This window comes from Dermacentor silvarum, chromosome 9 (assembly GCF_013339745.2).
Source record: "Dermacentor silvarum isolate Dsil-2018 chromosome 9, BIME_Dsil_1.4, whole genome shotgun sequence".
In the NCBI taxonomy this organism is placed as follows: domain Eukaryota; kingdom Metazoa; phylum Arthropoda; class Arachnida; order Ixodida; family Ixodidae; genus Dermacentor; species Dermacentor silvarum.
The window spans coordinates 141757300-141772475 of NC_051162.1; the positions used below are offsets into that span (position 1 = coordinate 141757300).

The 15176-nt window shown below is 47.4% G+C and overlaps 1 protein-coding gene across 2 annotated transcripts in view; it reads left to right on the plus strand.

Annotated features, from left to right (window-relative positions):
• LOC119464461 (uncharacterized) overlaps positions 1 to 15176 on the plus strand; it is a 67027-nt gene that overhangs the window by 32223 nt on the left and 19628 nt on the right. For both annotated transcript variants that reach the window (XM_037725451.2, XM_049656498.1), the window contains exon 3: positions 6233 to 6309. In XM_037725451.2, coding sequence (XP_037581379.1) covers positions 6233 to 6309 — 77 coding nt within the window. The remainder of the gene's footprint in view (positions 1 to 6232; positions 6310 to 15176) is intronic.

Genomic DNA, 15176 nt, shown 5'->3' on the forward strand with positions numbered 1-15176 from the left:
CTTTAGACGAACTGAGGCAGGCCACTCTGATGCGACAGAGGGAGCGTCTCAGCTTCACAAAAACTGGTAGGGCAATATTGGCACGACTTAATATCCCAGCATACCCCATGTATCTCACCGAAGAGACCGTACCTCTCCCTCCTTCGGTGAGATCCAAGATTACAGTAGCTCCAATTCCCAAGAATATGCATCCCGAGTACAACAAGGAAAGGCGCAAAGCGCGCGCGCACAACATATTCAATCGATGTACTCCAATAACGCTAGGTACAATACGTACTACACGGACGCAGCTGCGTATGCAGAAGCTACCGGGCAGCGCTACCAAAGGAGGTACGCCCTGGCAGTCGTGAACGCAATCAGCCAGCAGCAAATTACCGCGTCGACCACGGCGGGCTCCCCCACCTCGGCTGAAATGTTAGCAGTGGCGATCGCGATCGCTCACGCGGAGCGTTCGGAAAGGGACTCGGTCATGGTCACAGACTCTCGGGAAATATGTTGCATGTTTCTTAAGGGGCACGTGACTGCGGCTAGCCTCACGATAATCCCCAAATCGTTCAACCACCGCCATCGCCTACTCTGGTGCCCGGGACATGCGGGGGTACAGGGGAACGAACAGGCTAACGCCTTAGCTCGAGCATCTGATAACCGAGCGATGACGTCCTCTTCGAACCCCACCCCTCACACTTTCCCTCACAAAATCCCATCAATTTAAATGTCAAAGTCATCCTTGCTCATCAACGCGGAGTCCGCCGAAAATACCCGCCGTGTTGTCAGACTAAACGCCACACCCAACAGCCAGGTGACATCAGGGAGGAGCTTTGCCCCGATCCTGACTCTCTTGCATGCGTAATCATGCGAACGACAATTAAAATTTGGAGTTGGATATCTCGGTGAATAGACATGTAGAAGAATTTTTCCAAGTGAAACTGTGTAGAAACACGACTGCTTCTAACTTTTGAATACAAACATACACGCTTACTGCAGTCAATAAAAAGTTAATTACTCAATTGTAGTTCATTCGGCTGCTGACAGCGACAATTATCATCTCACTTTGTGTCCCCCTAGCCACATAACTTATTTGCGCAGGTGGTCTTCACATGCCTCCCAGTGCCTAAATTTAAGAAAACCATAAAGCTTAATTTTGAACACCCGGTATATCTATCCTCTATTGCTTCTTAAAATAAAGTTTGGGATGATCTGTCGCAGGTTAGTTATAAATGCGTAAGCACGGGTCCGTCTTTGGAGTTCTGTTGGGACACCTTGATTTCCTTAAGAAAATTCTTTGTGTTCGGCTGAGACACCTTCGTTTGCTTTGGAGGACGCTCCGCTCAAACGCGGCAACCACTACGCTGGTTGTTTACGATATGCAAATCACCGCGTATGAAGACTCACGACGCCACCTAAAAGAAGAACGATGTGGCGTAGAAGCCGATAGCGCGAGCCAGCGTCTTCATGTTTTGTTTCCCACGCGACGTCATCCTTTTACACAAGGCGCGCATCTGCTACCGTTTCTCTAACCACGCGACGCCATCCTAGGCCCGCGCGCTGGCGTTGCCGCTGACGTCACGCTCCCCCACTTCGCAGCCGCTGCTCGAGGCTTCGCCCCGCTCCGCGAGAATGCCCACTCAGATAAACGGATCCGGCGGCTTTGAGCCTCCTGTGCTTAATGTACGACAATAAAACTGCGAAGTTACAATGAAAAACTTGTAGCGTACGAACGGTACGGTGCTCGTACTGGATATTGTCAACGTGTAACTGTGCTCACAATGAGTGCTGCAGTTAAAGAAAAGTTGCCTATGCGTAGTTCTTAGTTTAGCTGTTAGTTGTTATTATTTATATATGAAAACTTCAGCGAGAGATCTCTTCCATTAAGCAGGTTGGTCGTGGAATCGATCATAGCCAATGAGGCAACCGACGACACCCCAAATGGGTAACTAAGTTGATCAGGCGCGAAGGTGCTCGCGCGGACATCGGCGTGCTTGGCAAAAGGGACGTCCCCTCGTTCATTCGACGCCACTGACGGGACGAGTAAGGCACGGCCGGCACCAGGAGGTCCAAGGTGTTCATGAGAAAAAATAACTACGGCAACTTCGCGACACCACACTCCTAAGGAATACAACTAAGCTTGTGAGCGAGCTAGTTTACTTTTAGGTGGCTGATACCACTGGTACTCGCGAAAAATAATTTTGAAGAGTTCTGGTGGCCATATTTTTTTGCGACAGGGCCATCAGCCCTGTCGCGTTTGAGCGGAGCGTCCTCCAAAGCAAACGAAGGTGTCTCAGCCGAACACAAAGAATTTTCTTAAGGAAATCAAGGTGTCCCAACAGAACTCCAAAGACGGACCCGGGCAGGTCAGCGAGGGGGCGATGCAGAAATCTGAGGGGGGGGTCAGGACATCCGGACATCCCCCCTGGATCCGCGCCTGTAATATATCATCAAAGATGTGCCCTGAAAGTAGGCAGAAATACGAGAAACAGTACTTGCTTCTCCAGCAGGTGCCATGAAACGCCGCGCCACCGCATGCCGCCATTCTGGAACTGTTATGGCGGGAATTTGAGCGATGTATTTCTATCAGTGCGGCATACATGGCAGCAGCTGGTGTCCAATACATTGAACAGCAGAATTTCAAGAGGATGGATGCCTTGGCATATTAGTACTGTCTCATTACTTAGTGCCCAATATACTAGATAAATCCCCATAGCGGGGTCTCAGGAGAATTTGGCATAGTGGAAAGCGGCGCAGACAAGGTGTCGTTAACCTCGGCTAAGGCAGCTGGGAACAGCGCGGAGACGACCAAGTGGTACTTGCGCAGCTGGGTGCGAATACCGGCGATGGAAAAGTGGTATTCCGCTAGGGAGGAAGCAGGGTTCCGGACTCTGGACCCAAACTACCGGCAATCGAACAGTGGCAAAGCCAACTTCCATGTGGTCATTGTGACCTGGGCCATCTTTGGGTTGTCATGACTGCTCGGTCGGCATGGCCCCACAAAAACGTAGAGGAAACGTACGACCCGCGTCGCCACACTGTGGGGCCAGACACGGAGCGGAGCGTAGAGAAGGGACGTCAGGCCCAAACAAAAATTAGAATTATTATGACTACGTCATGTGGGGCCCGGAGTGCCGGCCAACCCAAGCGCTCGCACATGCAGCGCGAGCCTGCGCGTCTGTGCTGCTAAGGCGATTGCGTTACCTTGGCCGAGAGAGAGAGAGAGAGAAACAACTTTAAGTGGTACAGCCGCTAGACGTTCATTGAAGAGAGGCACACAATCAAATCGCACATACCCATCCAGGGACCCAGCTTGGCATCAAAGAGGTTCCTTGAAGGACAGCACAGACCGAGTGGCACATACCCAGTACTCCAAATCGGCGTCAAAGCGTTTCTTCGAACAGCGGTACCCATGTCGGCGTGAAATAGATCCGATGATTGGTTTCGAACCCTGTTATCTCAGCACAGCAGCCCGATACGCTTCCAATTCCACCAAAAACTGCCCATTGTTCTAGGCAGACGGAAAAACGGTTAGACATGTCACATATTCTTACTTACATACATACATACATACATACATACATACATACATACATACATACATACATACATACATACATACATACATACATAGCTCCTGGACTATTCGTGAAGTACTCTAAGAATGCGAACGCATTAAAATGAGCGTGAGAGACAAGCCCTGTTGCCGCATGTCACGTTTTGCAGCGTTCGCACGCACCGGCGCGCCAATCATTTTCGAGGCCATGCGCAGGCTTCACGGCGCCCGTGCTCGATGGCGCCGAGGAGTGTTCTTGGGAAACTGCGAAAGAGGAGTGCCCCCACAATACACGCATCATACATAACTCGTTTCAACGGTGGCAATACGCTGTGTCACTATATTGGTTCCGTGCTAAAAGCATTACTGTCGAGAGTCATCGTGAGATAGGTTGCTCCTATTTGTTTTCATAATGCAGGGGCTTTTATTAGCGCGCAGATAACCTAATTACGTACGAAATGGAAAGTTAAGAAATGCTGAATTAGACCTTTTCTAGAACACTCTGCAACATTCTCATTGGAAGTTTTGCTTTATCGTGAATACTTGGGAAGTTGGTAGACAAGCCCAAAAATTGTGACATTAAGCATAATAGAAATACAGTGTGCCTTGCGGAATAGCAAACAGGCATGCGATCACGTCGTCGTAGAGTGCTTAGGCGTACGTATATTGAATCAGGCGTGATGTTTGCTGGAAAACGCTGTAAAATAGGACTAGAAAAGATATTTGAGGCTTCTCTTATTACACAAAATGTTCAGTGATGCAACGAGATAAGGAAAACGAGTGTTGAATTTCAAGTTTGCACTGGTAGACCCTCCTCCATTAGCATTTATAAGAAAGTGTCTCTTCGGCCCCGAAACGGGGTTAACAGTTATTCACTGTTTCTTGACGCTTTTTTAGCTTTGAACATTTTGTACGTCAATTAAAGAAAAAAAGATCTTTTTATGAGTCGGACCCCAGCCGCGTAAGAGCAGGCTTTATCAGCAAAAATGCAGATGAAGTGACAGGAGGCGTAGTGCTTGTTTATTATTGCGACAGGGGCACGAAGAAAGAAAATTCTGATGACGGCACAGATAAAGTAGGACGGTGTGAATTAGCCGGCAAGCGACGGCGGGCAAAAGGTAGAGGAAGAACTATACAGGCATAGGTAAAATTGGCGTGTCACAGATGTAGGTCAGATATGGCAAATTGAAAAGGGGCGAGTCTGTACTAGAAGGGGAGGGGAGAAAGCAGAACGAGCAAGGGCGGACGTTTCGATACGGCCTAATTGTGGGAAGGAATATTCAGATAGTAATGAAGTGCGCACTTTTTCGGTGTAGTTGCGGGGCAATAAAGAACAGTGAACTGAAATAGATGTGTGGGTTTTGATTGCTTATTTAAGGCAGATAAGACTATTAAGACTATTAAAAGGAGACGAGGCAAACGGCCGTTCTATAATTCTGCACCGGACACTAAAGGCTGACGGAGAACAAAATTTTATGCTTTTTACCGTGTTTCCTAAATTACACGGGGAAGAAACAGTGGGCAGTAGCGAGGTTTTATATTTCTGACAATAGATGGTGCGTTATATGAGCCATGTCTCCATACTGCACATCCAGGATGCATTATAGCCGCAACCGTTCACCTTGAAGAACATCTTGGGACCATGGCCTCGCATATCACTGCTACAAAAACCCTCAAAAGCACTGCGGCGATTTTTGAAAGCTACCGGAATGAGTAACTGTCTCTGATATGGAGCAGAAAACTTTTACTTTACGCCTGCGATGCCCACAGCGGACTTCTCGCCTTCCCTTAATCTCCCCACCCCCACCCCTTTTCCCTACGCCCCGTGTAGCGTAGCCAACCAGACTCAGTCCCGGTGAACCTCCCTGCCTTTAATTTCTCCTTTTCTGTTTCTTTATCTCTCCCTTGTTCATAATTATTCATTTAGCAAATTCTTTTAGTTCAAAAATAAAACAGAATTTTAAAGCGAAGCTTTCTGGGTCTCACTGATTTGGCTGAAAGTGCCGAAAACGTCCTGCAGGAAAACCAACTTACACAATGAAACTATCTGCGCATCTGCGCGCACAATCGCAGAAAACTGCAGTTTATATTCGCAGTTGTACCGATAAGAACAATTTGAACTGCAACGCCACGCAACCCGGACGAACTGTATATATCTTCATTGCATCACGCGCGTCACGCAATGGATTCTCGGCCGTCACCATAGGTAGGCCGCGGCTGCAGCGCACGGTAGAAGTAGAAGCTGCCGTGTGCGAACGTAAGCGCGAGTGCAATAGTGCCCGTAAGGCCGATCCCGTGTATCGGCAACGGCATGCAGTCCGTGAAAGTGTGAGTGTGTGCCTGTAATCAACAGCTACATGATCTAAAAATAAAGGTTATGCAACTTAACGAAATGTCTTTATTGTACTTTAACGCTCAAAAACAGAATCCTAAACAAGCAATCAACTCTCATATGCATGGCATCGTGGCACTCAGCATTTCTTGGGTTTGTTGCGTGGTTGTTGGCTTTGAACTTTAATTCAGTTTGCACGGACGAAAGCTTCGCATTTAACCATCTTTCAAAAAAAAATCAAAGGGTCTTTGATTTTTTTCACACTTGCGCGTGTGTTTTGAAGCTGGATTTTAAGAGCACTACCCTTAAGGGTTCAAAGAGATTTGCGAGTCGAACAGGCCTACACTTTTTTTTTTCAGGTACCAAGTCAGGGTAGTGGTTTCTGTAGATCCACCAACAGATCAGGCGCCATCAATGTCGGCCACTAAAGGAAATGGTAAGACAGCTTATTCGCAGCAGCCTTTGCAAAAAAAAAACAATTTCATTGGCGTTGAAATTGTAATGTATTCTAATTTTTATTTGCATGCACCGTACAATGAATTTTCATTGTGAGTGAGCTAGATTGATAAATTGTTTTTGATTTTTTAGCTACTCACATACAGTAACTCATCCGATCAATTAAATAGAACTGTTTTGATACAATGCACCAATATCCCCACCAATATATTGGGCTTGATCAACAATAGCAGTGGAATAACAGCCAGAAAACCTCGCCAGAGGCCATACCTCGACAGCCAAAGGATACTGAACGCGAATGAAAACGCTACTGGCTTTTGAAGACAGCGTCTTAGCCGAGTTCAAACGAATTTGCCGTATGTGGGACCTGGTTATCTTGTAACCACGTCTACAAATAAACGGTTGGTAATGTGACTTGCAGATGGTTGAACATGGTAATGGTAATAAATGATACCTCGTCATGCCGAGAATACTTAGCAATCGTCAGCAACTAAGGATATCATAAAACACGAGTATAAGTAGCCGCAGACAGGGTGGAATGCCTGTCTCTGTGTCACTGTCGCCCTCTTACGTGCCACCACCAAGTGCCCTCCGAAATGGCGGGCGCGCGGCGGGTTTTCCCGCCGCGCGCCCGCCATCTCGGAGGCTTTGTGCCATCTAACTTCTCTGCCGCACACTCCGCTAGATGGCGAGAGCACGAATACAGAGATAAGAAGACAGAAAAGGAAGACAGAAAAGGAAATGAAATGGTGGGAATTCACCAAGGATTGAAGCAAGGATGCCCTCTGTCACCATTGTTGTTCACGCTTTACGTCAAGGGCATAGAAAGACGACTGGAAAACAGCGAATTAGGTTTTGATTTATCCTACATGCGTAATGGACAAATCGTGCAACAGAAGATCCCTGGACTGATGTACGCAGACGACATTGTGCTACTAGCGGACAATAAAAAAGATTTACAGATACTTGCGAATATCTGTGGGAACGCAGCGACAAATCTAGGCCTTAAGTTTAGCACAGAGAAATCAGGGATTATGACCTTTAATGAGCACACGAGTAACTTCGTGGTGTCAATTCAACACCAAGTAATACCCATAGTGAAGCAATATAAGTACCTCGGCGTACACATAAACGAAGGAAAGAATTACTCAAGCAACCACCAAGATAATCTGAAAATAAAGGGGAAGCGGAATGCAGCATTAATGAAACACAGAGCACTGTGGGGCCACAATAAGTATGAGGTGGTGCGTGGAATCTGGAAAGGAGTAATGGTGCCAGCGCTAACATTCGCAAATGCCATTATATGCTTAAAATCGGATATATTGGCGGGTTTGGAAGTTAACCAAAGATCAGTAGGCCGGTTGGCTTTGGGAGCACACGGTAATACGACAAATGAGGCAGTGCATGGAGACATGGGTTGGGCCTCTTTTGAAGTCAGAGAAGCACAAAGCAAAATTAGTTTTGAAGAAAGGCTCAGGAACATGGATGAAAATAAATGGGCGGCTAAAGTGCACAAGTATCTCTACATGAAAAGCGTGGACACAGAATGGAGGAAGAGGTCAAGGAATTTGGCAACCAAGTACAGGATAATCGAAACTGTAAATAGACAACCAGGGGTCATCAGAAAGAAAGTGAGAGAAATAGAGACCGTGAATTGGATGCAAAGAATGGAAACGAAAAGGACAATGGAGATTTACAAGAATGAGAAGAAAGAAATTAGAAGGGAAAATCTGTAGGATAACACAAAGGGCAGTGCCTTGCTATTTGAGGCTCGAGCCGGTTGCCTAAGGACGAAAACATATCGGAACAAATATTCGGAATTAGATGAGACATGTGTATGCTGCAGTAAAGATCCAGAGACCGCTCAGCACATCCTAATGGAATGCGACGGGATCCACCCAGCGAGAACCGTAGGTAACGTGCAACTCCCAGAAGCGCTTGGGTTTAAAGTGGAAGGAAACATAAACAGATCAGCCGTAGAGATCAGCAAGAGACGATTAGAGTACTGGTGGAAAAAAGTAGGGAAAAGATGGATGCGACCTGATCTCTTAAAATCATAGGCAGCGGTACAAGGTAAATTTTTGAAAAAGAAAAATAATGATAGGTATACAAAAATGCTAGATAAAGAACATGTATAGTATACCTGATTAAATCAAGCAGGCTAGGTGACTATTTGTCGCCGCCCCGTTTCAAAGGGGATGCCAATAAATCATCATCATCATCAAGATTACGATTTGGTGGAGCTTCTGAGGGAGATGTATAGAGACAACCGAGTACAAGTTGTATGGGAAGGCCGAAAATATAATCAAGTGGAGGAATTTCACCAAGGACTGAAGCAAGGATGTCATCTGTCTCCATTGTTGTTAACCTTTTGTCTTAAGGGAATAGAAAAACGACTGGAGAACAGTGAATTAGGGTTTGATTAATACTACATGCGTAATTGACAAATGGTGCAACAGGAGGTCCTGGGGCTGGTGTATGCAGATGACATAGTGCTTCTAGTGGACAATGCCAGAGATTTACAAACACTTGCGAATGCGTGTGACAACGCAGCGACAAATCTAGGCCTTAGGTTTAGCACGGAGAAATGGGGAATTAGGGTTTTTAATGAAGAGAGGAGACGTGGTATCAATTCAACAGCAAGTCACTCAATATAACTACCTCGGCGTATAGATAAACGAAACGAAGGAAATACTCAAGCACCCAGAAAGATAACCTGAAAATAAAATAGTAGTGGAATGCAGCAATAATGACACACGGAGCACTTTGGGGCCACAAGAAATATGGCGTGGTGCCTGGTATCTGGAAAGGAGTAACGGCTTCTGCGCTAACGTTCGCGAATACCATTCTATGATTAAAATCGGATATCTTGTCGGGCTTGGAAGAACCAAACATCAGCAGGCCGGTTATGTTTCGGAGCCCCTGGCAGAATCACAAACGAGGCCTTATGGGGTGACATGGGTTGGGCCTCGTTTGAAGGTAGAGAAGCGCACAGCAAAATTAGTTTTGAAGAAGGACGCAGGAACACGGATCAGAATAAATGGGAGGCTGAAGTGCATAAGTTTATGTACCTGAAAAGCGTGGACATAGAAAGGAGAAATATGTCGTGAAAGTTGGCAAGCATGTAGAGGGTAATTGAAAGTGTAAATAGAAAACGAGGAGTCATCCGTATGTAAGTGAGGGAAACAGATGTAGTGAATTCAGTGCAAATAATAGAAACAAAGAAGACCACGCAGATTTACAAAAATAAGAAGACAGAACCCAGTGAAGGGAAAATCTGTGCGATAACACGAAGTGCCATGCTATTTGTAGGTCGAGCTAGTTGCCCAAGGACAAAAACATACCGCAGCAAATACTCGCAACAAGATGAGGCATGTGTATGCTGCAGTGAAAATCCGGAGTCCACTCGGCAGATCCTAATAGAATGCGAGGAATTCACCCAGTGAAACCCGTAGGTATCGTACGCTTTCCGGAAGTGCTTGGATTTGAAGTGGACAGAAGTATCAACCGGTCAGCAGTCGACATAAGCAAGAGACATTCAGATTATATAAAAAAATTATGAAAGAAGCTCATACGACCGGACCTGTTAAAATATAGGTAACGGTACAAGGTAGATAGAGAAGTGTTTAGGAAGAGGAAAAATATTAAAGAGATATTTACAAAAATGCTAGAACGAAAAGCCTGTATAGCATAACTGAGTAACTCAAGCATGCTAGGCGACTATCTGTCACCGCGCCGTTTGAAAGGGTGTGTCAATAAATTCTCCTAATCGTCATGAGGACCCAAAGAGAACAAGAAACACAGTGCAGCAAATATTCGCAATAAGATGACACACGTGGCTGCTACCCCAAAAATTTGGAGGCCACTCAACACATCCCAATGGAATGCGAAAGTATCCACCCATTGAGACCGGTAAATAACCTACACCTTCCAGAGGCGCTTGGATTTTAAGTGGACGGAAACATCAACCCGTCAGTTGTCGAGATAAGCAAGAGACGTTATAAGTATTGGTGGAAAAAATTCACAGAAGAGGCGGATATGACCGGCGTCCTTACAGCCATAGGTAAAGGTAAACGTAGAGAAGTTTTGAGGAAGAAAACACATAAAGAGATATATACAAAACAGCCACAATAAAAAAACATATATAGCATATTTGAGAATGTCAAGCATGCTAGGCAACTATTCCTCACTCCAGGTTTCAAAGGGTATGGCATTAAATCATTATCATCATCAGCATGAATGCCCGAGGACAAAAACATACAGGAGCAAATATGCGCAACAAGCTGAGGCATGTGTCTGCTGCATCGAAAATCCGGAGATCACTCAGCACATCACGATGGAATGCGAAGTGATTCTTCCTGTGAGACCCGTAGGTAACCTACATCTATAACAGATGTCACTGGATGACCGCGAAAACATGCCGTCCAAACACTGGAGTGGATGGAAGCGAGTGGAACACTTCGTACTGCCTCTCGCTTCAATGCGACCTAAACGGCGAAAACACAGCGCACAGCGGACTCTGTCCCCGTCACAGATCGCTTTCAAGATTGGGACAGTGCGGCCGCGCCATACGCAGAAGGCACCGGAGTTTGAATGCCCCCCTCACTCCCCTCCCCCCGGTGCCTTGGGTGCTATGAAAGACGTCGCGCTTTCTCCCCGCGTTCTTTCCTTGCCCGTGCGAGATTGACACGAAACCGTCCGTTCAATCTCGCACGCTTTCACTCGCACATACAGCATACAGCGTGCGGGGACGATGTTGTCTTCCTTGGACTGTCTACGGAACATCACGGTGACAGTGACGTCATAAATGCACCTGGAGTGCCCATGTTATTGTTATCGCATCAAAAACAACACATGCTCTAGAAGCAACAACCCACGCGTCAGTGAAGGCTACTTGCCACACGACTTTCTCACATTTGTGTCCGCACGAATGCACAACTCCTGGCCGTGAAACTCTGTCAAGACAACTGCACACATACGTCATTCTTAATTGTCTAAACTTTAGCCCTGTTATTTCGTACGCAAATGAATGCCGACACAATTCTGTACTTAAAATTATAATAAAGCACGGAGCCCTGTCTTTTTGAAAGATATATAATATCAAGACAATCACCGCAGGGCAGCATATAAAATTGGAGGACGCTTAAGCTTCTCCTTTAACAGTAGAATGCGATAGCGTCATCGGGACCCGTTCGCAGCGCATCGGTCGCATATGGCAAGTAGGCTTCATTCACTGCAACACTCAACGTTGGAAAGCCAGCTTACAAAGACCAAGCTTACACCGATCCCTTTACTTTTTAAACTGAAATGCCTTGCTGGAAAGACGTTTTTCCACGCGCAATATAAGTGGTCTTGTATTAAAATGTGAAGGCCCTAGCACCTTTTTTATTATTTTATTGTTTGCTATTGCCCCAACGTGCGCAGGTCTGGTAGAAATGCTGAAAAAGGGGTTTGTGCATGAGTTTCCTCGTACATTCAAATTACGATCCAACGCCGATTGGTAAACAATCCGACGGCGAATCAGAGGCCGGATGGTAAAGTCGTACTTTACCATTTTTCTGACGGATTTCATTGTGAGAAATACAATTTTTGTTCACTAAAACGTTGCACCACGTGGAGGGCCTGCGCGGTCGAAGTGGTTGGATGATTTTCTCTGCCATCCGCGATCACACGCCGGTTGCCGACGCCGGATTTTCTGCGACATGGAGCCCTAAACGCTATCGCGTTAAAATTGTAGGTGGAAGCTTGTCTCCCCTTAATGCAATTTATGACAGTTGAGCGATTTTGAGCTTAATAGATTGCTGTTTACGAAAAGTTCAGTTTCCTTGATTAATCTAAAATGCACGGGGCGGGTATTTTAGCAATGCCTTTGTCTATGGTGATGCCTTTTCGCGCTTTTCTCGTACGTGAGCGGCCCCGTTGAATGCTCCGCCTGGGCTGGTAGATCGCTTGACCACTTACGAACGCGAAAAGCGCCGAATGGCATTAGCACAGGGAGAAGCCAGCGCTACAAATTACCGGCCCATGTGTCTACTTAAGCGGACTAATGTTCTCTTATAACACCGCAAGTAAGTCGGCAATAGAGCCTGCAGTACATCAAGAGAACTTTCGGCGTCCCAGCTGCGAACTTTGTCAGGCGGCGCCTGGAGCCCGCCGTCAGAACAGCTGACGCCAGCCGCCAGTTTGGCCTGGCCAAATATCTTAAAGCGAAGCTTGTCGAGTCCGAAGAACTTTTGCGTACGTATCTGCCCTCTAACGCCTCGTGGTGCCCTCAGCGCTCGCAGAGTCATGTGTGTTTCTTTCGTGTGTCCTCGTTTTTTTCGCGCAGTTTTAAAAACGTCTAAAAACCTCTAATGCCGAGAGAGAGAGAGAGAGAGAGAATAAACATCTTTAATCTGTAAATGCAGCTTTGGAGAGGCGTCCTCATTCCAGAATGCCTTGAGCTCGGGCCGCGTCCTGGGACCTCGCAATCAGCCGTTGCTGATCTTCGAGGTCCGAGCTGGCCAAGGCTCTCTCCCAAAGCTCGTTGGTATGGTAAGGGTTCAGAGGATCGAGTGGTGCCCCTCTGCAGTCCCCTACTATGTGCCTGAGGGACCTGGGCTCTGCGCAGAAGCGGCATTGCGGAGAGAATTGTGTAGGGGCTATGAGGTGGTTTCTGGTTTGGTGGGGGAATGTGTTAACCTGTAGAGTTCGGAGGAATCGCTCCTGCTCTCTAGGTAGTGACTTGTGGGGGGGTGCATATTGTAGTGTTAGTCAGAAAGAAAGACGACACACTACGTTTCTATGTAGATTACAGAAAGTTGAACCGTGTCACCAAGCGCGATGTTTATCCATTGCCACGCATCGACGACGCATTGGATCGTCTACAACATGCCAAGTTTTTTTCTTCGTTGGATCTTAAATCCGGGTATTGGCAAATCGAAGTTGATGAACAGGATCGTGAAAAAACAGCGTTTGTGACACCTGACGGCGACATACATGGAGAGCATATCAGCCAGCGTTCTGTTCAGACGTTCCGTTAATCCATTGGTTTGAGGGTGATAGGCAGTGCTCTTGCGGTGAGAAGTATTGGTCAGCTGGAGAACGTCCTGCATAAATTCGGCTGTAAATGCTGTACCGCGATCCGTGATGAGAACAGAAGGTGCACCATGTCGTAGGACGATGTGGTGGACGAAGAACTTGGCCATTTCATACTAGTTTGCTTGCGGAATAGCTTCGGTTTCGGCATACCGGGTTAAGTAGTCGGTAGCGACGACTATCCATCTGTTGCGCGTAGAGGTCACTGGGAATGGCCCAAGTAGATCCATTCCTATTTGTTGGAACGGTGCTTGAGGAGGGTCCACAGGGTGGAGAAAGCCAGCCGGTTTAAAGGGCGGTTTCTTGCGACGCTGACAATCGCGGCAGGTCTTTACGTACCGTTGCACCGAAGAAAAAAGCCGGGGCCAGTAATACTTTTGTCGTATCCTTGCTAATGTCTTAGCGAATCCCAGGTGTCCCGTGCATGGCTCATCATGGCAGGCTTGCAAAATGTCTTGGCGCAGGCACGACAAGGAGGTACGTATTTGGACCGCTTCCGCAGTTTTTCCTGTAAAGGACGTTGTTGCGCAAACAGTACGATGATAAGCCGCGCAAGAGCGAGCGAGGTAAAACACCTTCAACTCCTTGAAGGTGTTCGATAAGCGACAGCAGCTCAGGGTCAGTGCACTGGTGCTCAGCCATCTTTACGGCGTCGACAACGCCGACAAATGGCAAGTCATATAGTCAGGGTCCGATGATGTCGTAGGGAGCGGTGCGCGTGACAAACAGTCAGCGTCACTGTGCTTTCTTCCAGATCGGTAGGCAACGGTTATGTCGTAGTCTTGTAAGCGTAGGCTCCAACGGGCTAGTCTGCCTGAAGGATCCTTGAGGTTGGCAAGCTAGCACAATATGTTCTGCGGGTTAGCTTGTAGTGTTGTGTGCTGTCTTGGTATAAGACTAGAGGGTGCATGCGCTCGGGTTCAGAGACATCGGCGTCGGCTCGGTGGGTCAAATCTCGAGCCACGTGGTTGGCGACCACGTTGCCAGGAACGTCGTGATGAGCTGGCGCCCAGATGATCATGACTGATCTGGTTGGCGGCTTCTGTTTTATTATTTTGAGCGTAGTGGCATGAATTGTGCCGATAGTGAAGTTGCGGCACGCCTGTTGGGAGTTGGTCACTATGACTTCAACCTGTGTTTGGGAAAGCGCGAGGGCTATGGCCGTTTCCTCGGCTTGGAGGGGATTGTATCGGGTGAGCGAAATGCTGCTCCGATGTTCTTTGTTGACGATTACGGTGGCTGTTGTGGCTTCGCGTCTGGGGTAAGACCCCGCATCCGTGTAGGCTGTAGAGGGCAAAGTCCCGTATCGCTCGTGTATGGCCCGAGCCCGGGCCTCCCTTCGCTGTGCGTGGTGCACTGGGTGCATGTTGCGAGGTAGAGGAGGTACGGTGATGTTGCTCCGGATGGCATGGGGTAAGCTAACAGTCTGAGGCGGCTGATGGCTGAGAGGAGCAGACAGCCCCAGGCGTAAGAGGATGGACCTCCCCACTTCCGTAACCGCCAACCTTGTTCGCTGGCTAGATAAATGTGCCTCGATCAGCTCCTCGGCCGTGTTGTGCACGCATATAGTCGTAGCAGGCGTTCTGTGGACGTATTGATCGGCAGGCCCATCGCCTGCTTATATGCCTTTCTGATCATTGTGTTGATTTTGTGAATTCCGTCGCGTTCAGTAGTGCGTATGGAATAGCGTAAGTTATTCGAGACACGACGAAGGCTTGGACAAGCCGAAGCGTGTCCGCCTCCCCCATGCCTCTTGTCTTGGTTGATATT